This window comes from Martes martes (assembly GCF_963455335.1).
Source record: "Martes martes genome assembly, chromosome: 9".
In the NCBI taxonomy this organism is placed as follows: domain Eukaryota; kingdom Metazoa; phylum Chordata; class Mammalia; order Carnivora; family Mustelidae; genus Martes; species Martes martes.
Window position 1 is genome coordinate 40,413,735 of NC_137896.1, and position 27,663 is coordinate 40,441,397.

At 43.8% G+C, this 27,663-nt stretch overlaps 1 protein-coding gene across 2 annotated transcripts in view; it reads right to left on the reverse strand.

The window, feature by feature from the left end:
- The window catches only part of KIF16B (kinesin family member 16B), a 283,672-nt gene that overhangs the window by 237,727 nt on the left and 18,282 nt on the right, over window positions 1–27,663 (reverse strand). For both annotated transcript variants that reach the window (XM_080813104.1, XM_080813105.1), the window contains exons 2-4: window positions 8,610–8,679; window positions 6,224–6,337; window positions 237–353 (exon numbers count right to left, since the gene is read on the reverse strand). In XM_080813104.1, the coding sequence (XP_080669230.1) occupies window positions 237–353; window positions 6,224–6,337; window positions 8,610–8,679 (301 nt within the window). The remainder of the gene's footprint in view (window positions 1–236; window positions 354–6,223; window positions 6,338–8,609; window positions 8,680–27,663) is intronic.

The window sequence follows — 27,663 nt, forward strand, 5'->3', positions numbered from 1 at the left end:
GAAAATGAACTGAGACTTGCATCCATTATTCATGCTTATAAACTTAAAACTATTTCTAATTTAAAATCTCTCAAAGGAAATTTAGTACAACTTATTACTGAGTTTTATCTTATTGCTAAAGAATGATCAGAACATGAAAAGCAAGTTAGTACAGACCAAGTAGATAAAAGAGATAATTCTATCAGTCCAAAGAGAGATAATGAGAAATTTTCTTCCCACAGTGTAAAACAACGTACAGAATTTCCCATCATAGTGTATGACTTTCCCGATCCAGTTTGCCCATATGCAAAGACACAAGCATTATAACCTTCAAATGCAGACTTCACGACATCTGTGCCGAGGGTTTTGAAAATCTGAAAGTGGAAAAAACACACATACACACACACACAAAAGACACAATTACCATGGATTTTTAATAAAAAGCCCCTTCAATGTAGACAATATTCTTAAATGCTACTTTCGTCTTATAAGGATTACACCACATAAATAAATCATCACAGAACTATTAACAGAATATGTATGTACCCCAGTTTTTAATCAAAAGTTAACTTTTTAAGGAAGCAAAAAGCAACCCCAACCTTTTTCCTACTTAACAAAAAATTCCTGAAATACAAAAGTGTAAACAAGGCCAAGTGACAATCATGTCTAAGAAGCAAAGATGATTTTTAAAGCATGATGATTTACCATTTCAGAATTAAATAAACTTACGGAGTTACTCATTCTATCAGAGCTTCCAGAAACTAAATACTCAAAACCTGAAAATCACAGCTGCCAGAAGTTACTGCTCAAACCATGCCGAATCAATGCCGTCATTTTAAGGGCCCAGCTATCCATCAAAATCAGTCTCAGAAGGTTGTCTGAGAGCTGAGGGGTGGGTGGGTATGAATGAGGCTGGGATGGTCGGGCTCCCCTGTGTCAGAGGCCAGATGCTTCTTCCTATTTGAAGGTTTGCCCAGGATGGAGAGGGCAGGGAGATGAGCTGTGTGGGGCCCTGGGGTTGCACCTACAATGGTGTGAGTCCATGGCTGTCACACCACATAATTGAAGGGGGATACTCTGGGGAATGACAGAGGGTGAAGGACAAATACTTCACCCAGACAGCTGATGTAAATGAGGCCAGTGGAGATGTGTGGCCATCCTAGGTACACACAGTTGGGGAGGGAACCAACCAGAACTTTTTCCAAACCCCATGAGCCTTCAAACTGCCTCCTGTCTTCTTGGACCAATAGGCACACTAAGGCCACATAAAACACCTCCCTGCTTCAAAAACTAGGCGCATCAGCAGCTGAAGAAACGTCATGAGGCAGCATAATTAGGTTCTTGTCAGAGCCAGAAAGAGCTCACGTGAGGCACTATGTTGTGGGGTCACCACAGTCCAGCTGGGAGCCTCATCAACCCCTCAGGAGTGTTCAGTCTCTGTGAGTGATGCTGGATTAGATAAACTTGAAACCCAGCATCTCTCCTGCGGGGATCTAAGCCCTCCAGCCACCCCCTAGATAGGGCCAATGAACACCAGTCCTCTGGATCTCAGCTCCACGTAAACCATCCCTGTTAATAATACAGCCTGGCATCCAAGGACAGAATAATAGCACAGCCAACCAGACTTCGGCTTTCTTCGGGCACCATCTTGCCGCCATCTTGCTTGGACGTTGTTTTCTCAGTTTCTTGGTCAAAGATTTACAAACTATCCTTTCAATGGAGTCACTTCCAAAATGACTGGTTTCATTCATGCTGTTCATTTGTATCCATGTCAGCTTTAAGAGAGGCTATTTTCTAGTCCTACTCTCAAATTCTGCCTGACTTACTCAACTCTCAACGATGACAGCAGAACACACTGTGTTCACATACTAGTCCTCATAAAATGCTACTAGATGGGTAGCATCACTTAGGTCCCACTTCAGGGGTAAAAGTCAGATGAGTGAGCATATACAGTGAGTGGCAGAGTTGGGATTTACACCTGGGCACTTCTGACCCCCCAAACTGTGCTTCTAAAGACTTTATCACTATGTGGCCTCTTCCCACATCCTTGACATCAGCCACAAAGCCCCAGCCCTCCCTGAAAGGACCTCCTCCCACAAACTGTGAAGAAGTAGCCCAGAATCCCAGGGAGACTCACAGCTCCAGACCACCCATCCAAGGTTAGTTTTCAGCACTGTATATAGAACATAAGGAGAAACTCCAAATATTTCTTCAATTCTGATTACACAAACAGTAAAGTTATCTATCATTTTTACCATGTCACATGGTACCACTGGATAGGAATAACAGCCCTACATAAACTTCCCAAAGAATAACAGAAGGATCTTCTATAATACCTTTGCCTGAGGTTAAAGCAAAGTCATAGAAAATATACTTTAAATCAAACCCATAACTTTTCAGAATAAAACTCTTTCCTGGGGTTAAAATCCCACCCACCATTTTACTATAACCTATTTTTCCAGAAAGCTGATTCAGCTTGAGTTGTCTGAGAGACTTGGGGGCCCAGAGTGGGGGGGGGGATGGGGGACACTACTGCAAAACAGGCCTAGAATATGCAGGTCTGGAGATGCTGAGATCCAGGCCAGGCTCAGTCTCAGCTTCAAGTAACCCACCCAAAGTTGGCTCAGGACCCAGAGAAGCAGCAGGACACTGCCCACATCTTCGGGGTTCTTGGCAAGAAAAATAGGCTACCCCACTGTGGCTCCCAGGAAGGACTTGTTTAGCATCCCCAGTCAAAGCAAGGTGGGAAGGGAAGGGCTGCTTTGTGAGACCTACGACCTACCTTCCCCCACTGGCATCAGAAACCCTGCTGAGATCCTCACCTGGCCAGGTGACCCAAAATTCCCCTTGCTACTTGTCTCAGCACAGATTTTCAAGCTGATTTCCAGGTCATCCAAGGCATCACAGGGCCTCACTTGAGGGAAACTGCCCACAAGAGGGCACTGTTAAAACAAAAGACTCACCCACGCACTTGGCAACAAGAAGATTGTAGGTTTCAAGTTACTCCAGGGGGGAATCAAGGAACAGGCTGTGTGAGATCAAAGCCTCCTCCCTTTGGAGTTTTGAAGAACCAGGAGGAAGATTAGACCTTATTTAATGGTCTTTAATTTATGTGAGTATAGACTTAAATCATGCAGTGATTTTTTTTTTCTAAATCTAAAATTAATTTGTAAGAAATATTGCTGGTCATCTTATTTGGTATTCGTTTAATGGTAAAGGAAACTTGAGTTGAACTACAGTAACAGGCATGATACATTTTCTCAACATGCCTTTATATTCAGATGAGAAGGAGGAGACGACTGACCATCATGCTAAGCTTGCATCTTCCCCTATTAATAGCTGGGATACAACCTGACAGCTGAAATCCTGTGCCAGATGAGGCAGCATGAAAACTTTAATCAATAGTCAAAACTGATGCTCTTTTTAACATTAGGGGTGAGGGACGATTACCCTTCTGTCTAATAGGGTGTTTAAAAAAACAGGTATTTTCCTGTATCTATGCTGATTTTATTAACATGTGATCCTGCTAGAAAGTAGTATTTACTAACACATCTCTGACTTTTTTAGTTTTGTAATTTAATGGAACAATGTCAGGTTATTTATATATAACCATATAAAGTCGAAAAACCCAAAACACCTGAGAAGAGACGCCACTACGCATCCACCTGAAGCATGGAAATTATCCTTATCAGTTAGAAGGTTTTCACAAACTAAAACTATTTTTAAACCCAGAGCATTTATTTTTAACTTCCAAAAAAACTAAACTTGTTCCTGCTTCCCTGATCTTAACTCTTGTAGAACCAGGAAATGTCATCTGTTCCTGTAAATTAACCACCATCTGTAAACGAGTTCTGTCAGTCAGCAAATGCTTACTGAGCATCTCCAGTGTGCCAGGCCCTGCTGTCACACACCGCTCTTGTTGCTCCCACTGTGGACTTTCCCTCCACACAGCCCTTCATCCCCAGAAGGCCTCCAACTCAAGTTAAATAACGAGGAAAATCCAGCCGCTCATTGGGTAGATTAGAAGTGGAAACTTCACGGCTCTTCATCCGTCCTCTGTGGAAGACAGCCTGAAGACTACAGAATGAACTAACTGGCTTTTCCCTTAACAAATTCCCTCACACCAGCCACCTCATTCCCATTCCACTATTAAAGCCAAAATCTGGATTCTAGTATCTGTAACATTCTATTCTTCACCATGCTCTTAGCTACCAGTGCTGATTAATCAGCTACTTCAACAGCAAAGTCTTCTGCACCGCTGTTAAAAAAGAAAACCACAGGCCCAAAATGGAGTTACTTATTATTATTGTGTGACTAGGCCAAGTCACAAAACCGGGGTTCAACACCTGACCTAATTGCAATTTCAACCTCCCCCCGATATGTAGTCTTAACTGGTCCGTCAGGAATTTTCTGGTCAGCACCAATGAGATAATCTGTCACATGGGCCCTCTTGATCCCCCAAAGGAAGATGAGGTGATCCACCTACTAACACCCTCTACTCTTCCCCCGGGGGTAAGATGATCTTGCCAGAACCAATCCTTTCTTCTCTTTTGCTACTTGTCTGGTCCTGTTTCTGCCTATAAAATCCTTCCATTTGGTACAGCTCTTTGAAGCTCCTTCCTCCTTGCTGGATGGGATACTGTAGGATTCATGAATCGATGAATAAAGCCAATTAGATCTTTAAATTTACTTGACTGAATTTTGGTTTTTAACACTACTCACTTATCCATTTATTCATCAACAGGGCTGTCCTATCTATCATTTAGAACAAACCAACCCTTTACTCTTATGCCCTAAAGACCTTCCAGTGGCATCTCCACTGACCTACACCTCAGCCCCAGGACCCCAACTCTGCTACTATTAAGTCGATTAGTTCTATGAGCTTGAGCGAGTTATTTAAGCTCACTGAGTCTCTTTGACAAAGAAAAACGGAGTGCTAAAGTTAAATCTGGTCTTATGAAAATCAAGGGAGACAGGGTATTTGAGTGCCAAGCACAGCTGTAAACACCAAAGCAAACTAAGGCAACATTAATGGCTGGCCCCTCTTCCATACCAGGCAACTCTCTCTGTGGTTCTCATTCTTATTGCTGTCATCCTTTCTATTTTGCCCTGACACTGAATCCACATGTTCTGGATACAGTCACTCCACCATCTCCTTTGAACAACTCCTCTAAGTTGTCTATCTTAACACCAACATTTACATTGCTTCAGTAAAGCCAATCGCTTCCACAAACTATTTCCTAACCAACTGTACTTCTTCAATGTTGAGGTGTGTGCAAATCACCTGGGAACCTGATAAAAATTCAGTCTGATTCAGTGGGTCTGAAACTGGTCAAGACTTTGCATTTTTAACACCTACTAGGCAATGTGGTGATTCTCATACATGGACACACCAAGTTGCAAGCAACTAGACAAGAATACCACTTTAAGATGCCACCCCATGGATTATAACCCAGAGCAGGCAAAACAGGAATTCTTATCCTAGTAATAAGACATCAGGCCTGAAGCAATATATTTAAAGAAGCTGTGAACAAGCCAGGAAGAAGCCCACAATCCTCCTCTTTCACGGTGCTTCCCCATAACTCTGCTCTGCTCAAACACCCAGCTGGTCCCAGGGACATGCCCTTGCCTTGCTCACATGCAATGGTTTCCCACAAGGATCTTTGGGTCTGTTCCTCCATGCCCATATCACATCCACATTTTAGAAAATAAAAGCCTATAGCACAGGTTTCTTCCACAAACTTCATCTATAGTCTAGATTCTAGAAAACCCCCGGGGGTTGGGGGGAGATATCCTTCTAGAATCCTTCTTTCTAGAATCCTATAATGATCCTACAATGATCCACTCACAGCAAATGGGACTTGGGTTTGAACTCCAACTCCTAAAGCTCTGCCTTGAGGGGAGACTCAGAGCTGAGTGGCTTGTCTGCCAGATTTAGCAATATACAAATGGCGCCTCCAAATTGCTTTAATTGCCAAGCGCCTTCAAAACTGTATTCATGTCCAAGTTTTGGGGGAAAAAAAAAAAGGTTATGATCATTATGCTCAGAAGTGAAAAAACAAAATCAACTTTGTGTGGACTGAATTCTTCTCAGGCTTAATTAAGATAAAAATGGTGCAACGTAACAAAGCCAAGTTAGCAGAGGCAAATTTTATATAAATTATATTCCCAAAAAATGAGCAAGATGTTTTAAAGAGTTCTTCTCAAAATGGGAATCAAAATAAAGATTATGAAAATATCATACCATCTCCTGTGAGACATAATCTGGACTTTTCGGATCAGCAGAATAAAAAGAGAAGTCATAGGTGAAGGTCTTGGTCCGTTCTCTTCCTGAGTCCCCAGTCCCTCCTTCTGGTATCTACAGGGAAAGGATTATGATAATAATGTAAAAGCACTCACAGCTAAATGATCTATCCAATTTGAGAAAAGAAAAGTTCATTAGAAATATAAAATGATCACCATTTTTCATATTTACACTCTAAAAAGCATTTACTTCCTCCTGACTGTGCCCTGGGTAGGTAGGTAGGTAGGTCGGTCGGTCGACTGATCGATCCTGAACTCCTTCCAGAAATCCAGGCTCTCTAGGCTATGACACAAGGCTACTTTTCTGGAGTTTTTATCATGATTCCCTCATACAAACCCAACACTCCAACCAGACTCGTATTTTTCCCCTAGCTTCAATACTTTTTACTGTTCCCTCCACTTGAAACCACCAGAGTTGGGGTCTGCAGGACTCTAGGAGGTGCTAATCACATGGATTGTGATGTGACTAGAGCCCCTCAAAGTTATACAGTTTGGGGGCACCTGCGTGGCTCAGTGGGTTAAGCCTCTGCCTTCGGCTCAGGTCATGATCTCAGGGTCCTGGAATCCAGCCCTGCATCGGGCTCTCTGCTCAGCAGGGAGCCTGCTTTCCCCTCTCTCTAACTGCTGCTCTGCCTACTTGTGAGGTATCTCTCTCTCTCTCTCTGTCAAATAAATAAATAAAATCTTTTAAAAAAAAAAAAAAAGTTATGTAGTTTGGCAGCCCCACTGAAAACTCCAGGTCAGATGCTTCTCTTCCATGAAGCTACCCCTTGGGCACTATATCCAGAAGTAACGGCTGCCACTTCTAACAGACTAGATTCTCCTAGGACCTATCCTATAATGAGTTTATTGCACATGTCTGTGTAGTTTGTCTACCTTGCTATATACCTAAATTGAACCAAAAACCATGTTTAAAAATCACCACAAGCCACCAAAGTTTCACAAAGTTCCCTGGACACATGCTGAAAAAATTTAATGAGCACCATATTTTCCAACATAATTCAGAGCCTATAAATAAATAATTCCTACGGTTCTTATTATTAAAATGTTAAAAATCCGGACATCGGTTTTCATTGTATCAGATGAGGAAATGTTTGTAAAACTCTGTCAAAAGGCAACAGAATAATCAAGGAAAATAGATTCAATAACACATCAAGAAGAGATGCATCCAGAGCCAAGTGTCTCTTTGTTTCAGTAAATATAATCTTTTAATGATTAAGCTTTAACCAAAGCAGTATGAGCACACAGATACATGAAGCAAAGCAAAGCAAAGGTATGTAACAGGAGGCAACAGCCAAGTGATGACTGGCAGAAATGGGGGAAGATGTGGTAGGTCAAAGGAGGGAAAGCCAAGTAGGGCCAGACAGAGCTAGAAGGTACAAGGATTGTGGTCAGAGAAGAAAGACATTATACTAGAGAATGCCTCAGGCAAAGGGACACCAGGGCCTCAAAGGAAGGCTATCAAATTATCCGGAGCACAGCCCAATTGGAAGATAGGAGTGTTCCCCAGCTTCTACCACTGGAGATCAAGTGGCACTACTTTGAGACTGGATTTCAAAGCATCCAGTCCCTTGAGCCACAAATTAACAGAAATCCAGTTAGAGATTGATCTGCACTTGGCCATGGAGCAGCAGGCCTCAGAAACCCAAACCTGTAAGTTAGTGACAAACATAGGAGGACAAAGGGGTTGAGTCCATAAAGCACACGATTTATTATTATTAATTTTACACTCTTATCCCCCCCCCCCAAGTGAAAAGTATTCACGGTCCTTAACAAAATTCACTGACCAAAGGGAAAAAAAAAAATAGGACATTTAACATGCAAAAGGAAGAACATGCCATCCTAGAAAATTCTGGTTTTTTTCAAGTATCTTTTTCAGGAAAAAAAAAAAACCCATTTTTTAAAAATCTTTCATCCCCTGAGTTTTTGAATAATAACATAAGCTCCTCTTGCAAAGTTTACAAAATATGATTATTTTCATTAAGAATGGAAACCAATCTAGGGCCAGCACTTACTGATTCACAGAATTCAGCCAATCGCCAAGCTAAGGATCTACCACAGGATACAGGATAACAATGCTGAGTCTGGGTTAAACCCATGAGCTCACATACCAGGACTTTGAAGTCAAATGAAACCAGGGATAGGAGAGGAGACAGGGCATCACCCTTTTGCTTCATGGATGGTCCCTAGCCAAGTGCAAGTTGATGTGGCTAGTTGAACTGAGGAGGAGGGGAAAGGAAATGGCAGATATGTTTCATTTACCAACAGATCATTTTGACAATAAAACAAACTGGAGGCTCCCGGAGCAAGGCCAGGTTGCTACTTGCCTTTAAGTTTGTGATTGTTGTTTTGCTTTTCTCCATTTGAATAATGAATTTGGCTTCCAAGTCCTTTTCCCTGCAATACAAATAATTCAGTACTAGTTAGGAGAGAAAAGATTGTTTGGAAAACATTTGTTTTATTTACTTTTTACATATGGGGGTTTGTTTTTAAGTGGCATCTGAAGCACAATCTGTGTTCCCACTCCTCCCAAATCCTTACTAATATAAACACAAAGACACACAAAACAGATGCCACCATCAAAAAACTTAAGACTGACAAATAGTGTGTTCTCAAAACCTGGAAGAATTTCTAACTGTGAGCCAAAAGGAGTGTAAATTAAATGACAGAAACTGTGGAGGGCTGTGTGACTCATGAAAGAAGCCATGCTTTTTTTTTTTTTTTTTTTCCTGTTACCTGGTTACAGAAAGACTGACACCTCCCCTTCACCCAGGGTGAGAACCAAGAAGAAAAACTGGTGTGAATGGTCACAAACAGGTATGGTTTCTAGAAGCAGCCAGGGCACTGCTCCTTCCCCTCATCTTCTTTCCATAAGCATTCGGAAACTGCAGTTCCTGGAAAACTGCAGAACTGGAAATCCACAGAATTCCTAAGAAGTACGGTTCACGAGAATAAATGACACGTATCCATACAGTGCAGTGGTCTGTCACTGACACAGGACTGAGGACAGTTTCCGTATACTGCTAGGGGGTGGTAGCTAGGATGTACTATTGTTAAGAGGGGAACGCAAAGTGGAGAAAAGTCTACAGAGAATGTTACCACTTTTACTTAAAAACAAAAACGATAGCCTACATATTTTTCAAAAGGCCAACTACGGAAAAAGAAGAAAACGGAGGGGAGGGGACGGAGACAGACACTAGATTTCTACAAAGTATCTTGATCTATAGATCATCTCTAGAATGAGCACAATAATTTACACAAAAAATAAAACAAGATTGTTATTTAAAGTGACCTAAAACACATCAGTGTTAAAAGAAAAAAAAAAAAAAAAAAGCCTGAAGTGCAGGCCGTATGTCCAGTGTTATAAAATAAAATAAGAGAAAAATTAAAATTAAAATAAAATGACCTAAGACACAAAAATAAGCTGAGGCAAGTGAAACTAACTGGGCTTTGGCACCACATGGTGCGAGACGATGTCAGTTTTGACTAGATGCTAAACTCTGACTGTAGAATGCAGTGGGGTATAGCCCAAGGAGAAAAAAAACTAAAGAAGTCTTAAAGCACTTTCACTAATCAGATTTTTGCCGGTAAAGTAAGCACTGTCATTCAGAAATTTCTGTTTGTGTACTATGGGACAATACCTCAGTAATTATGGTGGTGGCCTTGAGAACCAAGGGGTTTGGATGAACAGAGATAAAACACAAGATGGATGAGGTTAAGTTAAAAACTCTGTAGTCCTGAATCTGAAAGGAACTAGCATAAACTTTATCTGAAATTGAAAAAGGAAAAGAAAGTACTCCCTAGCTTTGTCCTCTGAAAAGGCCTAGAATCTTATGCCCAAATTATAGTCTCTAAATTCCATTTAGAGTCAGGGCTACCTGGAGGACGACTCAAAACAAATATTTGAACTATCCTGTCACACAAGAAAGCAGGAAGCCACCACATCAAAAGTTAGTTTGTCCAAGTTGTCCTTAGGCAACTTCTCACACCGCTCCTGGTGATCCTGCCTTCCTGGTATCTGGGACCCTATATGATCCCTTGCCCCGGGGAAGTGGGCTGGATCTAGCAACTCACTTCTAATGACTAGAACACTAAGGTCCCCAAAGTGATAGTCTGATGCTTCCTAGTTTGGATTACAGAAAGATTCGGATTTCTGATGTGCTGGCCCTCCTGTGTGTGTGCCTCTCAGGGTCCTGGCAATGAGGACAGCCAGGTGCCACACTTAGAGATTTCAGCAGAGACTCACCCGGAGACAAAGGGCAGAGGGCCAGCAGCCACCTGAGTGAGCCTAGAAGTGCCCCTCCCTCAGTCAGGCTGGAAGGCCCAGGACTGCACCCTTGAGAGACCCTGAGTGGGTGAGAAGACCCAATAAACCCCACCCCAACCCTGACTCACAGAAACGGTGAGGTAATAGATGTTGTTATAAGCCCCTAAATTGGCAGTTTAGGGGTTTTAAGGCCTTCGGTTGTGTTACACAGTTAAGAGATATCAATACAAGAGCTACATCAAAAGGACTCAGGAGCCGACCTGAACTAAATTCCCACCAGTCACATCTGAGCAGCAGAAGGAATTTGAAATATGCACCAACTTGAATCATTTGAAATATGCATCAACTTATGAACTCATAATGAAAAAAGTAAAAACTGAATGGTGCCCTTTGGAAAACCAAAAAGAGTCACCCCATTATTTTAAAAACTAGTGAGCAGGGGCACCCGGGTGGCTCAGTCAGTTAAGCATCCGACTTTTTTTTTTTTTTTTAAGATTTTATTTGTTTATTTGATACAGATAGAGATCACAAGTAGACAGAGAGGCAGGCAGGGCGGGGGGGGGGGGGGCGGCGGTGTGTGGCTCGGGGAAGCAGGCTCCCCGCTGAGCAGAGAGCCCTATGCGGAGCTCAATCCCAGGACCCCGAGATCATGACCTGAGCTGAAGGCAGAGGCTTAACCCACTGAGCCACCCAGGCGCCCAAAAGAAATAAAAATCTTAAAAACAAAAAAAAAAAACAAAACAAAAACCTAGTAAATAAAAGGGGAGACTCAAGCATTTCCTAAACAGTCAAGTGTTTTTAAGTTTAACCAAATAGTTGTTTGGGAAAGCTCCTCTTTTTAGAGTATTCTACCTAATAAATGAAGAAGGAGCAAAAGAATTAGAATGTCAGCACTTTGCAACTCTGATGAATTCATGGCTCCAGGGAATGCCCATCAATGGCTGCTAACTCCACCAGAAGACAACCAGACATGCTGTCCAGTGAAACTGAAAGAGGAACACCTCTGCTGCAGAAATCTTGTCGCTGGCCCAAGGAAAAGGCCAGACTCTGACCTAGAGCTGTGACGGACAGTGAATGCCAGGAAACACAGGGAGCAGGGGGAACACATCAGACAATGCCAGGGACACAGTCTGCAAAATCCAGCTTCTGGGAAGGGCAGCAGGTAAGTGACCCAGCCTTCAATAACAAGACTAATAAACTGCAAGGAGTATAAAGAGGGAAGTGGAACCTATAGATTAAAAAAAAGCTTTAAAGACCCAGGACACCTGGGTGGCTCAGTTGGTTAAGCATCTGCCTTCAGCTCGGGTCATGATCCTGGGGTCCTGGGATCCAGTCCCACATCAGGCTCCTTGCTCTGCAGGGAGCCTGCTTTTCCCTCTGCCTGCTGCTCCCCCTAATTGTGTTCTCGCTTTCTGACAGATAAATAAATAAAATCCTAAAAAAAATAAAGAAAAAAAAAAAGACCTATCAGTGCAAACAGAAAAAAAGCCATATTTAGAAATTACAAGATATCTTAACACCGACTAAATACAAATTGGTATTAAGGATTTATTACTGCCATTTTTGGTATGATAATGGTTTCATGATGATTTTTTTTAAAGTCTTAACTTTTTAGAGACACACATTGAAATATTTATAAATGAAATAATATGAGGTCTGAGATTTCCTTAAAATAATCCCAAGGTGGGGGAACCAGGTGTCCTGGCAACCCCAGCATGAAGAGGCAGAATAAATAGCAGCCAGAACAATGAAACCCAAACAGTATGTTGCAAACACCATTAAAGAACTACAATGGATTACCATGGCCTGATTTAACTTTTCCAAGCCTGTCTGAAGAAATATAGGTCATGAACAGACCAGTAGCTTAAAAGACAAATAAATGAACTCCCCTCCCAACCATGTACGCAGTGCCCAGATCTTGGGCAGGTCCATTTTGGACCCAAAAGTGAGAACTGCCTTGGGGACATGTGTTCATGTGGCCGTTAAATAAATACTTCACAAAATTACCCCTTTCTTCAGCGTGCAACTACCAAAAGCAGGTCCTGCCCACAGCGAGAGGACTACACAGTTTTATTAACACAACAGGCTGCCACATCTCAATCCCTCCCATTCCCATGTGGGTCATTTCTCTGTCCTTAACCTGTCTAGATCTTTCGCTTTAAAACCGCTGTTAGCAACAAATACCTGCTGGGAGCACACAATCAACCAGGGATGGAAGATCAGAAGGGACTCCAACAGGTGCTCACACGACTTGTCAATTCTGACTTATAAGACATGAAGGAATGCGACCTACACTGTGTCCACCGCTCTTGCAGGAAGTCAGAGACAAAGTAATTCCAAGGCTCACAGCCTTATACCTTATAAAGGGTCCTCTGCATGATCATTTATTCTTCCCTATAGGTAGCCACGGCAGTATCTCCCTCAGAGTCGGAAATGAACATCCACTCTATAAATACTAGCGAAGACATCAACTGGAAGACCATTATGTCCTATGAGCATCTATGAGCCACTTCTGAAACCTGAGATGCTGGGTGGGTTTCAAAGGGTTCACAACCTTGAAATCATCTGCACTGTGATGTGGTGGCAGGAGGGGGAAGGTGGCAGGTTCACTATTCTTGGGGTCTATAGCTTTCTTTACTTTCTCAAAGAGCTCTGGACCCCCAAAAGACAGGTGCTCCAGCTTAGACTCCTGTGACTCAACATGTAGCCCAGGAACCAACAGCACTGGTAGCCCCAGGGCTTGTTAGAAAGGAGGAATCTCAAGCCCCACCACAGACCTACTGAGGGGGAACCTGCGCTGTAACAAGAGCCCTTCATGACTCCAGTGAACAGGAAAGCTTGGAAAGCACTGTGCTGACACTATCAATCTGACAGAGTGATTACTGACCTTACATTTACTCTCATGAGACACACTCAATGTTACCTACTTTGTGCACTGGGAAACTCACTACCCTTGTACTTTGACCTTTAAGGTTTTTTGGTAAAGCCACATGGCAGAATATGGGTACAACCTAAATCAGCTGACACTGTCTTTACTCTTGGCTCATAAATTGTACAGTGGCCTCTGAACGAAAACAACAAGTGTCTGACTTACTGGGACCTAAGAAGTCATCTGAGTGTTATGACATCCAGATGATCTCATTCCCAGCACATGGCAAACCCATCAGCTTCTAGCCCTTTCTATCCCCAGACCATTTCCCAATGTCAGGGTGAGGTTGCCACCAATAGCTTGAAGTCATTCTTAAAAATAGTCAGGGTTAGGAAATAACTGAGGGAGAAAATGGCCAGGGGACAGAATATTAAAAAACCCAGAGAGTAAGAGAAGAAAGGAGGAGCCAGTTATGGAAACAGAAGCAAGACTCAGAAAGATCTTAGCAAAGCCGTGGCTCAAGATGATGCTTCTCAGTTTCAGAAAGTCATTCAACAAGAGCTGGAATGATCTTTGAAGAAGGAACTAGAAAAAATACCAGAGCACCATCACCTGAGTTTAAACACACTAAAGAAATACCTTACTGGATTTTCAGAAGCTATTTCACAGATTTTTGCAAGAAAAGGGACCTTCTGTGGATTGGGTAAAAATCCAGAGACCTCCAAAAGATTCGATGCAGCATTATGAAGAGATGAGGGCCAGGGCTTACCTAATAATATTTATCTTCTGTGCTGAACTGGCTGGTGGTTGTAAAACTCAATGGCAGTTTGAGGACCAGCATGGGCTACAAAAGCCCAAAAGGTCAGACACGTGTACAAAATGAAAACACCTTTTTAGATGGGATCATTCAGCAAACTGAGTATCTGAACAAAATCTACAATACAAATGTTCCTCTTAATCTAATGAACTAATGAGCTCTCTTAATACAAATGAAGATACAAAAATAAATACCAGAGAAAAACCAAACATTTCATGTGAAAAATCTACATTATTAATCAAAGCAGGTACCCAAGGATTAATAAAGAATCCTGATTGCTGGGACACCTGGGTGGCTCAGTCATTAAGCAACTGCCTTTGGCTCAGGTCATGATCCCAGGGTCCTGGGATGGAGTTACCCTTCAGCGAGAGGCCTGCTTCCCTCCCTTGGCAACTCCCCCCCCCCCACCCAACCCCCTGCTTGTGTTCCCTCTCTCGCTATCTCTCTTTGTCAAATAAATAAATAAAATCTTTAAAAGAAAAAAAAGAATCCTGATTGCCTGCAGCAAAGAATGTATCTTATTCAGGGGACAACAGAGAAGCTTGGTACCCCAGGTCATGGTGACATTTACGTCAGTTTCTACAACTCTGGTTTGCTAGATACCCTCCTGGGAGAAGGCAAAGAACATGTTTCTGTGTCTAACAGATAATCTGAGTGTCATGGTGGAGCCTGATGTTCTTAACCATCTAATGAACCCAGCCAATGGAAAACCCTGTGAACTTGTCGAGGAAGTCACAAATAAAACACCGGCAGCTGTAAAGGGTGGGACATTCACTATGAAGTCTGGAGACTGATGGAAATCGCTCAAGGGCCAAAAGCACATATTGATGAGTCTGAGTCTTATCAAAATTCAAAATATTTATCACCAACAACCTGAGATCCATATCTCTCTTGCAGCAGTTAAAAAGCCTGCAGGAACAGAAGGCTATTGACATAGAAATCACTGTAAATCCAGGGACTGGATGGAAGGCTGAATGTCACTCCTCAGAAACTGCAGTCAGGGCTACCTGGAAAAGGTTTTAAAATCTAAGTATTAATGTTCCTACAAGGCAGTTTCTGCCTGTCAAAACCACATCAGATCTCTCGCTTGTGATGTCAAACTTCTTACAGTCTTTTTTTTTTTTAAGATTTTATTTATTTATTTGACAGAGAGCAGGAGCAAGCGAGGGAGCGCACAAGCAGGGGGAAGGGCATTGGGAGAGGGAGAAGCAGGCTCCCCACTGAGCAGGGAGTCCATGTGGGGCTCAATCCCAGGACCCCCGGAACATGATCTGAGCTGAAAGCAGATGCTTAATCGACTAAGCCACCCTGGCGCCCCAAACCTCTTACAGTCTTAACACGGGATCTTTGCTGGGAAAGCGGGAATTTTCCTCTAGTGCCCTTGGTTAAATTAGGCAGTTCTCTTACAGAGGTTCGGGATTACCTGAAGAGATTTCAAAGTAAACCAGATATGCCTGAAATGGATCCCTTCACATTTGCAGGGGACAGGCCACGTGCGAGGATGTTTTGTTAAAGGGAATGGTCATCGGCACTGTAATCCTGACGACTGAGTGACGTCCCAGCGGCAGGACTACTGGAGAACAGAATTCTATCTGGGAACCTTCATATCCCGGACCACATACTGTGTATGCTTCATGCTGATTATGGGCTAAATAGTTTCTTACAAGAAAACATTCTCGAAGATTCCAAAATAGGCAGGTACTTTATACTGTGTTACTGCTGTGTTAATTTTGAAAGTAGAGTTTTCTGCAATACGATTTTAGTCTAAGAAAAGCACAGATAGAAGCAATGCTTTTCTTCTCTGAAGATCTTGAAAGTTAGTTCATCTTAAAGCACAATCCTGCTTAATCTTAAAACTGGGGCAGCTCTGGGGCACCTGGGTGGCTCAGTGGGTTAAAGCCTCTGCCTTCTGCTCAGGTCGTGAACCCAGGGTCCTGAGATCGAGCCCCACATCGGGCTCTCTGCTCAGCAGGGAGCATGCTTCCCCTCTTTCTCTCTCTGCCTACTTGTGATCTCTGTCAAATAAATAAAATAAAATCTTTAAAAAAAAAAAAATTGGGGCAGCTCTGCTGGAAAATCTTTTAACAGAGGCCCCAGTGGCGGTCACTCTGAATTATTTGTGATTTCAAAAATAAAGTTGTGAAGCAATAAACTTTTTTAAAAAAATAATAATCACAGGTCATCAAGATTAAGGTGGAGGCCATCTGTTCCAGAAAGGAAATTTTACACGCAACAATTTCCTAGATTGCTTCCTTCTTGGGCCTAAAAACTAAAACTATAGGAGAAAGGTGTATCTTTCCTCCAAAAGTATTAGCATTTATAATTAAGACGCTAGGCCCTACAGAGCATATTTTAGGCCATACAGAACAAATTTCACTGTAGTTACTGAAAATACCCATGGAAAAGCCACCGTAATCTCCCCAAAGGGCTTACGATGGTCGGAATTATTAAACAATGACAGTGTTTTCATCGGTTGTAGATTCCAGGAGAGTTGTCAACTTCCGGATATTCCAGAGATGAAAGAAAGAAGAAGGCAGACTCCAGTCCCCTCTTTCCCTCCACACCCTGCTGATCAATCCCGCTCAGCCCCTTGTCCACTGGAGACAGACTACTGCTCACAGTCTTCACTTCACCACAGAGCCTTTAACTATCACAGATGACTTCAGGGTCCATGCGACACTCCATTGACAGCCTTACCTCCCACTCCTTCATCCCCACAGCCAACAGTCAGTTACTTAATCCTGTGTAATCGATAGCTCGTCTACGGATCTGGGCCACATGCCACATCTCCCTGCTCCAGACACTGTCCCAGCAGGGGCTGCACACCTCTCCAGTATCTTTGCCTCCAGCCGTGTCCCTTCCCACCCACACTCTACCCTGCTGTCAGCGGGATTCCTCCAAACCCAGGCACTTTAACTCCTTCAGTGACTTCTCAAAGGCTCTAGGATAAAATCCAACTCCCAGCAGTATACAAAGTCCTTCCTGCTCTGACCCCAGCTAATGTCATCATTCAACACTGTATCAATCCCATCCCCTTATCCTGGCCTGGCCCACTCCCAGCCATCCAACCAGACTCCGCTTAAGACCTCGCCCATCTGGAGAGCCTTCACTGAGCCCTCCATCCCAACCCTTAGTCAGAGGGTCCTCCTCCCTGTCTCACCACCAGACTCCAAACTTCTTCAAAGTAAGGACTCTACCCGTCTGGGTTTACAGCCCCAGGCCCTAGCACAGCACCTGCAACTTTGAGGTGCGCATCCAATGGTTGCTTAATGTAACAGGCTGACTGAAAGTTAAATAACTGCCTCTTACTCCAGCCTAGTTTTCTCCACATGCATTCGCTACTTAATGCCAGCCCCCCTATGAGTACCTCTACCATTCTTGGTTCTTGCTCTTCCACAGGCTATGATGCCATCCAATTCCTATCCACATTCCAAAGCAAGGCTTGTCTCCGGTCTAATCCCAATCACCCACCCTTGATAAAACTTCAGAAACAATTTCCCTTCATACACCCACCTAAATCCTCCCAATCACATGGGTCTCAACCTTGCTGACATCACCTCTCCAATTAGTCTAGCAAGTCCCAGAACCAGCTTCGTTCATACTCCATGACCTGAGACCACTGAGCACAAGGGCAATAATCACAATCAGCGCTCAGTGCTTTGTCTCTTAATCCTTGGGCTGAAAACTGTAAAACACCAGGCACGGAGAGTTCTCCCAGCTCAGGTCAATTTCCTCTGACATTTAAGAAACATGGGAAATAAATCCTGACATTTTTCTCATATTGAGGAAAATAAATAATCTTAAAATATTATTTGAACATTGATTTGATAATAGAGCAAAATGAACTATGTCTCTCCCGAGCCACTTTGGTGAATTGGGTTTCTCAACCGAAAAGTCAATTATGGTTCCTTCATATAAATGAGTAATTTATTTGAAAGGTCTGGAAACTAGATCATAAGATGCTACAAACGAACCAGCTGGAGTAAGTAGACTGAGTTACAGATCAATACTGGGGGGAGGGAGAGGGAGGAAGGAATGGAAAAGTATAAAATGCCCAATCAGAAAAAGAGAAAAATTGTGTCAGCTCTCAGATTTGTGCGTAGGAGTAAGCTTATCAGGAAAAAAAAAAAAAAAAACCCTATATTAATTCAATAATTTTGAAATGGTTTTAAATTATTCAGCAATTCAAATGGATTCCAGTTGCTCAGTTGATGGTGTTTGGTCACTCCTGATTGGGTGGTACTGAGATCTCCAAACTAAGCATTATCTAAGCAGATTCTAAAGAATAGCTTATTCACCCCAAGTTCTGAAGTAAATTGGTATCCCCCAAATTCACCTTAAAACTCACATACTTTGTATATAATTATAGAATCACTATGTTGGACACCCGAAATTAACATAAAACTGTATATCCACCAAGCTTCAAAAATAAAAAATGCAAACTTACATACTACGAACTAATATTTAACCACTTTTACTTTGGTGGCAGGACACTCAGTAGCAAAAATAAAAATAAAAAGCCATTTTTTAAAAGAACGTGTGACCTCCATGGGTACCACTATGGAAAGAAGTCCAAGGAACGCTCCTAAGTAGGAGAAAGAACCAGCAGCGGCGTGCAGACCATAATCTGGTCTGCAGTTAAGTAGATAAATAAAGCATAAAGAATATGCGCTTATATGCTTCCAGATGTGCAAAACATTTCTGAACATTTCTGGAAGGATAAAGAGGAACCTGTTAGCAGTACGAGTAGATCTTGTACAATATCTGAAAACAGAGATACTGTATTCTGATGTCCTTCTCTCAATGAATTGCTCAGTCCCTCTGCTCTACCCAATGACATGTCTCTTTTCCCTTTTATTAGGGATCCAGATAAAACACAGGACACCCAATTAAACGTGAGTTTCAGATAAACACGTTGACTTTTTAGTAGAACTATATCCTAAAAGTCGCATGCGATCTACTCACACTTTACTGTCACTTGCTACCACGGACCCCACCACCTCTGAACTGAGCTGTGCACCCAGCAGGCTCTTCCCCTCAGATGCAAAGGGGTTCACCTTCCTTCCTCAAGCCCAGACAGCAACTGAGCGGAGTCCTCACCTTCACCGGCACCCTCAGTACCCGATGCAGCAGCAGAGGCTCCATAAGTACGAGTCCCCTCGCCTGTGTCTAAGTGTGGAAACAAAATCAGGGCGCGCTAGTCTCTTGCAACCAGCTTCTCCTTACTTAACCCTTCTGGCTGGTTCTGGGCATCCAAAGAACATGGGATCACTGACTACTCTCACTTGCTCTCCAGGAAATCATAAAAGCCTTCAGCTCAGTTTCTGGAGAAGACCCAGGGGAGATAGATGGTGAAAAAAAATCTGGAGTGGGTTTCTCAGGCAATCACCCAGACTTCATGTCAGCTCCTCAGAACACACTTCAGCACACGGCCGCCAGCCAGAGGTCAGTGGCACCAGCCTCGAGCAGCGGCCAGTGAAAAGTCTGCAGAGCCCCCATGCCACTCCCCGTGGACTGCCACCATGGACCAGCCAGGGACAGCAGTGCGTCCCGTGCTCAATGAAATCCCCCGCCGACCCTGCCATAGCAGGAGGGGGCTATGAAGCCTTACCTTCCCTTACCTTCCCTGGTTTGGAGAGGGTGTAAGAAACCTAAGAAGATTAAGCAATGAGCCAACTGCTGCAGGTTGGGGTCCCAGAGTGGCAGACACTGAGGGAGTTTAGCAAACAGGGTGTTCACTAGGGGCACCCTTGGGGTGGACACCTGGAGAAGGGCAAAGAAAGCAGGACCAGCCAGAGAAGACCATGAATCTGCGACACAGGCCCCCAGCGCAACCTCGGCTGAGCCCACAGGCCCTTCAGAGTGCCCAGCTGGGGCCACGATGGCCTTCAGTGGCCAGTCCACATGGAACAGTCCCCGGGCTGTGGGCAGCCTGGCGAGGGGGCGTAACCTTGAGCCCTGTGGGGCTGACCCTGAAGGCCGGGCTGGGCAACACCATTCAGCAGAGGAAGATTGGGGGAGGGGGGGCGGGAGCACAGGGCCCATCACCCCAAGTCCCCTCAAGTCCATGTGTAGAATATGCTGACCGTGGCAGCCGCCACCCCAATTCCCCAGCAGAGCCATGAGCGGGAGCTACTGGGCAAGAAGCCCAGTTTCCTAGGACTTTTGTTTCCAGCAGAAGGAAGGATAGCCTAACCATCAGAACTGTCTCAGTACAGATTAGCAGCCTTGAGGCGGGCAGGACTGTCTCTGAGAAGGTGGAGGTAAAGGCTGACAAATGCTTGTCTGGCCCACCCCGCCCCTGCACAGAGATTTATGCATTCATTCAGTCTTCAAATATTTACTGAGTACCTTTCATGCCAGACAATACTCTGGGTGTGGGGGAAAGCAGGTAAATGATACAGACAAGAGTTCTGCAGTCTGCATTTTAGGGACAGGGGAGGAATAAAGTAAACACAACACCATTTCAGATACTGGTAAGTGCTACAAAGACATGAAAGGGTATCATGGGAGAGAACTGAGGACAGAGGCAGTGGGAGGCAAGCGGCCAGTAAAGACCTTTCCAAGGCAGTGCCGTGGGAGCAAAGGCCTGACTGACTGCAGGGAGGCCAACGGCCAGGCAAAGATCTGGGAGGGGCATTCCAGGCAAACAGAACAGCAGGACAAAGACCCTGGGGCAGGAACCAGTCCAAGGTTTGAGGTGTGAGGAGGAGGAGAGCAAGAGACCAGCATGACTGCAGAAGAGAGGGGGACAAGCAAAATGGGACATGAGGTCAGAAGAGCCAGGGCGAAATTACATCAGACCTTCTAGGACTCTGGAACTTAGATGTGATAGGCCACGGACACCAGAAGGTGGAAGGGGGGATGGAGAGTGGCAAAAATCGCACTTAGCATTTTTAAATGCTCCCTCTAGCTGCTGTGCATGGACTGCAGAGGGGCAAGAGTAGAGAAAAGAAGCCACTGAGATACTGGACCAGTGAGGAAGCTTAGCTCCCCTTCGCTCCTTCTGAAATGGCGTTTCACTAGGTCTTCTCATCCCTTCCTCTGAAGGGAGCCCAACCCACGCATCCCCAATTCCACAACACAACTCCAGATTTGGATTATGCCTTTAGAGCTATCACTGCTGGCTTCCAACCAGGGCTTCTCTTCTGAACACGGGAAACACCAGTCATTGAAAAACACGGGTAAGTGGGAAGAAAGAGCAAGTAGCAAAGCAGCGTGAAAACTAGAATCTAATTTGCAGTTAAACAGAAAGGAAGAAGGGAAGAAAAAGATTATGCACATATACTGAGTAACTATTTTCTCAATGCTCCTAAAGACAGTACATACCTAGTACCATTCTAGAAGCACAAAAGATAAATTAATTCATTACACACAGTGAGTGGATGCCTTACTCCAGGCATTAGGAATAACAATTCTGTTACAGAACCCTGCCCCAGTTGAGAAAAACCAGTAGAGACCTGAAGAATTTCATGCACTACAAAATTCAAGCTGAAAAGCATAAAGAACTAAATTTTGCTGGAGACTAAAGATGATAATGACACTTTGCAGGGAATTCTGGATACTCCGTAGGGAGGACAGCTGGGGGCCAAAATGGTAAAGGGCTTGAGAGCCAAGTTGAGGCTCTTGGCTCAGAGAAACGGAACACTTGACAAGAAGAGGTTGGACTCAGGAGAGAGCAGGAGACCTTGTGCATGACCTTGACTCACACAGAGAGAAGGTGAGGCCCCAGGAGGTTAAGGGACTTGCTCAAAGTTGTGACTAGAGTCAGCACTATGGAAAGTTAAAGAATTAAGTAAGGAGTCAACACTCTCGAGCCACAGTGAATGGCTGTGGGCTGTGTGCAAAGCTAGAACCCCAAACTTAATTTCAGCTACCTCCCCTTGAAAGTGGAGTTAGGTAGGCTTGGGCCCCCATGGGAACATGACGGGCCAGTAAGCACATGTGAGCAATCCACACCAAGAGTACCCTCTAAACAGGGTGCAAGTCATCTACCCCATGAGACGTTTCATCGGGGGCATAAGAATCCCATCCAGTCTCATCGCCCACACATCTGCACCATCCAGGCCCCCATCCCATTCCAAAATGTTCCTTCTTCCAGGACTAACAACAACCTTCATGCTGTTCCCTTGGTCTGGAATGTACTTTTCTCCTCCATCTCACTTTTCCTTCAAAGCTTTTAAAAAAGATGTTTCCTCCTCCAGGAAGCCTTCCCAAATTCCTCATAGCCAGTATCTTCTATTTGAGATTCCATACCACACAACATCTATGAGATATTGCCTAACACACATCTTCTGTGTGATGTTCGACAACACACCACAGCAGTTTCTACCTCTACTTGGTTACTGCTGGGTGCCTACATGTTTGTCTTCTCTACCAATCCAGTCGCTTCCTGAGGGCAGAGATAATGCCTTACTCACCACATATCCCACAATACCTAGCACTACCCTCACAGACAGAAAGCCCCTGGATGAATGAACGAATAAGCAATGGAAGAATGAATGAAACAGCTGAATTGAAAACAAGATACTACTCTTGAATTTCAAGCACTAAAAGAAAGCTAATGCTTCAAAGCCTATTATATATTTTCAATTTTTAAATGCAAATGTGTTTTCCCTACACATATCTGTTAACCTGGCAGCTGTTAACTCCAAAGGCAGAAACGAAGCTCGACTCTTCCCAAAGACCCACAGCTGTACTCTGACTCCAGCACCAAGGCAGAAGGAACTTGGGTCTCTTCTGAGTCACAGGACAGAGGAAAAATAAGGATGTGCGTATGTCCAAACATCTTCAATACGCTTCTCCAAAACACAGAAGCAATACGTTCATAAAAGAAGAGTGGCAGTTTAAATGGAATGACGTAAGAGTAAACATCGAGACCTTTACTAATACTTCCTCTTGTTTTCCTGCATTCAGATGTTAAGCCAACTATTTAATGTCCAAAGGTAGCTTCCTTTCATGTGGCAGTGCCACGGAACACAAAGAAATGAGTTTTCTCTGCTCTTTCCCCACATCATCACTACAGCCCTCCTTCCAGATTTATCTCCATTTTAGAAAAATGTTCTCAGTGACAGCTTTTGAAAAAAAAAAAAAAAAAACCACAATAGCTTGTAAAAAGAAGATTGATTCCTTTTACAACATTGCCAGCTAAATAGACCAGATCGGAAAAAGGTATCCTTCAAAATAATAAATTGCAAGACTTTTTTCTCCGAAAGACTCCACGTCGAGTCAGAGTGGAATAAGATGCAAGGCCAGCTTCTGATGTTGCCAAGCAAAGTGGTTTCATAATTGTGCGGGAGAGCACTGGCCTTTGGGGACTCAGGTTGAAATCTTTGGTGACTCTGGCACCTGATTTAACTTTGCCAAGCCTTGGTTCCCTCACCTGTAAGATGGCTGAATAAAACCTATCACACACAGTCGCTTAAAAGTACTGATTGTGCAAGGCTGTGGGGGCTGAGCTAGCCTGATGTATCATTTATTTGCCAAAAAATGTGCTAGAAGAAAGCAGGCAACACAAGGCCAGGCACAGAGCCAATAATCAATGAGTTCATCTCTATCACAAACCCAAGATCCAGGAGTCAGCAAGCGCTTACCATGCCTGTGCTGTCTGAGGCACTGGACACACACCGGTGAACAGAACCCATGCAAAGCCCCGCCCTCCAGGAGCTAACATTTTGGTGGGCAGATCTGTTAACAACCTTTCCAGGGCTTCCTCAGAATGAGTGGAAATGGAGGGAATCTGGAAAACACATTTTGCCAAATTTTCTAGCCAGATCTCTAAAAGATGAAGAACCACCAGAGTTGATCTTCAAAAGTTTTATTTACGAAATGCTTTATCTTCATCAACATAATCCAGAGGCCACAGTTCATTAGAAAAAAAAAAAGAAGACGAACATCAGAAACACCAAAATTCTTTCACTTATTTTTAAATACTTGTGAAAGATGTCCAGTTATTCTGCCTATATACAGAATGTTCAATCAGAAGGCAGGAAATGCACGCTGTCTTTCCTGCCCAGCGGCCCCATCCCTCCCTCCCCATGGGCAAGCTTGCAATGCTCGCTTGTGGGTTAAAGAGAGCAACAGTGGCTAGAGGCAGGAGTAGGTCAGTGGACACACACAGCTCTCCCCTGTACGAGGCTCTCGGGGATAGAAATGTATGATCATAGCTCTTGCCCTTCAACGGCCCACGATCGCCCCACGTGGGTGGGAGCAAACAGCCTCTAAAAAGCAAGGCCATTTGGGGTTGGATGAGTGGCCCACCCCACCCCAACCCAGGCATGGGAGGCCAGACCAAGGAGAGATCTGATATTGGTTGACATGGTAAATAAAATGAAGTCATCCAAAAAGGAAGTCCGATCACTGCCTAAAGCAGCAGCCACATTTTGTATCCTGGGAGACAAGTGGGTCAGGCCGGTCACCAGACAGTTCTTTTCCAGGATATTCTTGGAAAACCCAACCGAGTCACACTGCCTTTCCCCAGTGCCTAAACATCGGCGGGCTTGATAAAGAGCTGCTCCCTGTCTGCCCTGGCTCTCGCTCTTTTTCATGCTGGTCAGACACGGAAGATGCTATGCCACATCTGCAGCTTCTGAGTCGTGATGCAACACACAGGAGCAAAGAAACAATACAGAGGAAGGAGCCACACTCCAAGCAGATTTTCATTTTGCCATTACCTAGAAAATGTCAGGCATCAATGGAAAGCAAGCACACAGACATCATCTTGGGCGTCTGGCAGCTGGAGCGTCACTAGTAACCTCACTCCCAGCTAGGACTCCCAACCCAGGAGCTGCCCAGCTTTGCTGCACACAGGAATCTCCCAGGGGCTATAAAATTCCTGCTGCCCGGCTGCACCCCGTCCCAGTTAAATCCACTCTCTCTGGTGGGAAGCCATCAGTGGAGATGTGAGGCCAGTGTCCTAAACTCCTGGTTTCTCACTTCTGCCATTAAATGTCTCAGAGGGGCAACCAGGGCCTCCCCAACAATCAGCCATCACTAGCAAAGCCCAAAGAAGAACAGAAACCATGACCATGGACCTACAGGAGACCAGGTAACAGAGAGAAACACCAAACAGGCCACCAAAACCCTCAGCAAAGAAGAAAACACCTTTGAGCCCAGGCATGCAGAGTGCACACAATCAGAGAGATGTAGCCCAGAGTTTCACAGTCCAAAGAGCCAGGTTCACATTCTACATCTCTAACTGACCAATGCGTGGATGACCACTAAGCCACAAAGTCAAAGCACGCAGTGAAGGACACGCTTACACAGAAGGAGTTGCTGTCCTTAGCATTACCAACACTGTTTCCAGAAACCACTTTGGGGTTGCATCTTTGAGGAGCCTCCTCCCCACCCAAGATATCTCCTTCCTGGTCTTCGTGGCAATACAGGAAGGACCAGCATCTCTCAGCATTCAGTGAAACTTAAGGATGCTTATGACACAACAGTGGGCCAAGCCAAGAGCACTCAAAGACAACAGCTCCCCCAAATACTGGAAACACCTGTAATGCAGGAATGGTCTGAAGCAAAGAGTTTTAAATAAAGCAAATAAAGGAGAAAGATGGTTTTTCTTAATTCCAGTGTAATTGACATATAGTGCTATAATAGTTTCAGGTGTACAATACTGTGATTCAACGATTCTATATATTTACTCAGTGCTCATGATGATATGTATATTCTTAATCCCCATCACCTATTTCACCCATCCCCTCACCCACCTCCCCTCTGGCAACTATCTGTTTATTCTCTATAGTTAAGAGTCTGGTTTTTGTTTTGTCTCTTTTCTTTGTTCTTTGTTTTGTTTCTTAAATTCCACACGAGTGAAATCATATGGTTATTTGTCTTTCTCTGACTGATTCCACTTAGCCTTATTCTCTAGAACCAACCACGTTGTTGCAAATGGTAAGATTTCATTCTTTTTATGGCTCAGGAATATTCCATTGTGTATATATATAACCACATCTTCTTTGTTCATCTGTCTTGCTATGGACACTGTGGCTGCTTTCATATGTTGGCCAGTACAAATAATGCTGATATTAACAGAGGGGTCCATATAACTTTCTGAATAATGTCTTCATTTTCTTCGGGTAAAGACCCAGTAGTGGGATTACTGAATCATACGGTAATTCTATTTTTAATTTTTTGAGGAACCCCCATACTGTTGTCCACAGTGTGGCTGCACCAATTTGCATTCCCACCAACAGTGCACAAGTGTTCCTTTCTCTCCACATGTTCGTGAACAATTGTTATTTCCTGTCTTTCTGATATTAGCCATTTTGGCAAGTATAATGTATACCTCCTTGTGGTTTTGGTTTGCCTTTCCCTGATGATAAGTAACACTGAACATCTTTTCCTGTGTCTGTTGGCCATCTGTATGTCTTCCTTGTAGAAATGTCTGTCCATGCCTTTTGCCCATTTTTTAATTGGATTATTTGTGTTTTTGGTGTTGAGTTATATAAATTGGATACTGACCCTTTATCAGAAATTTCATTTGTAAATATCTCTTCCCATCCAGTAAGCTGTCTTTTAGTTCTGTTGATTGTTTCATTCGCTGTGCAGGAGCTTGTTATTTTGATGTAGGAGAGGAATTTTAAAAATTCATTCTAAACCCGATGTTTTTCAGCGGCAACCCAAGGCTAGTACTGGTGCACCCTGTGTTCTAGAATAGTTTAATTAGTTTTCAATACTTTAAAAATCAGTATGTGCAACTCTGGGTTTGTGAATTGTCCTGCAATATGAGAGGACACGGCACTCCTGTGACTACACTCCGCAGGACAGCAGAAGGGGAGTTGATGAGGGCCTCCCCCTGCAGCCCACGCAGTTCTCCCCAAGCTCCCCAGACATGGGAACTGAGACCCCCATAGGAAACTGAGAGACTTCAGAGACAGGGTTAAGCCTCAAACAGGGGGGGAAAAAAGAAAAAAAAAAAAAACCTTTTTAAAATGACTAATTGGCAGCAAATCTAAAGAATCTGATTGTGGCTTCTCAAACTTCAGGTGCTTTTTGTTGGACTCTTATCTTCTCCCACCCATGGCGCCTCTAGGGACAGAGCAGTGACAATGCTGGCTGATGTGATGAAACCAATCAAGCTGACTTTTAACAACAACAAAAAAAAAACGTGATTTAAGCCGACCAGGAGCAAATAAGGTTTTCTAATTTCTTCCTTAGGCTTTCTTAAAGAAACCACCAGTGAGGGGCTTTCTGTCTCATTTCCTTCTGTCTTTAAGGCATAAACTACACCTTAATTTTCAATCCTTCCAACTCCTTGCCAGGATTTCCACCTCCTGAGACCCTCACGGTAGGCAACTTTTGAACAGTAAAGCCACCGGTCTCCAGAGCTGCACTGCTGGGGCAGCGTTAGCAGATTCTTGACACTTGAGAATGCACCCCAGATTCCTTGAAACTGAATACACTACCACGATTTATGCAGAAATA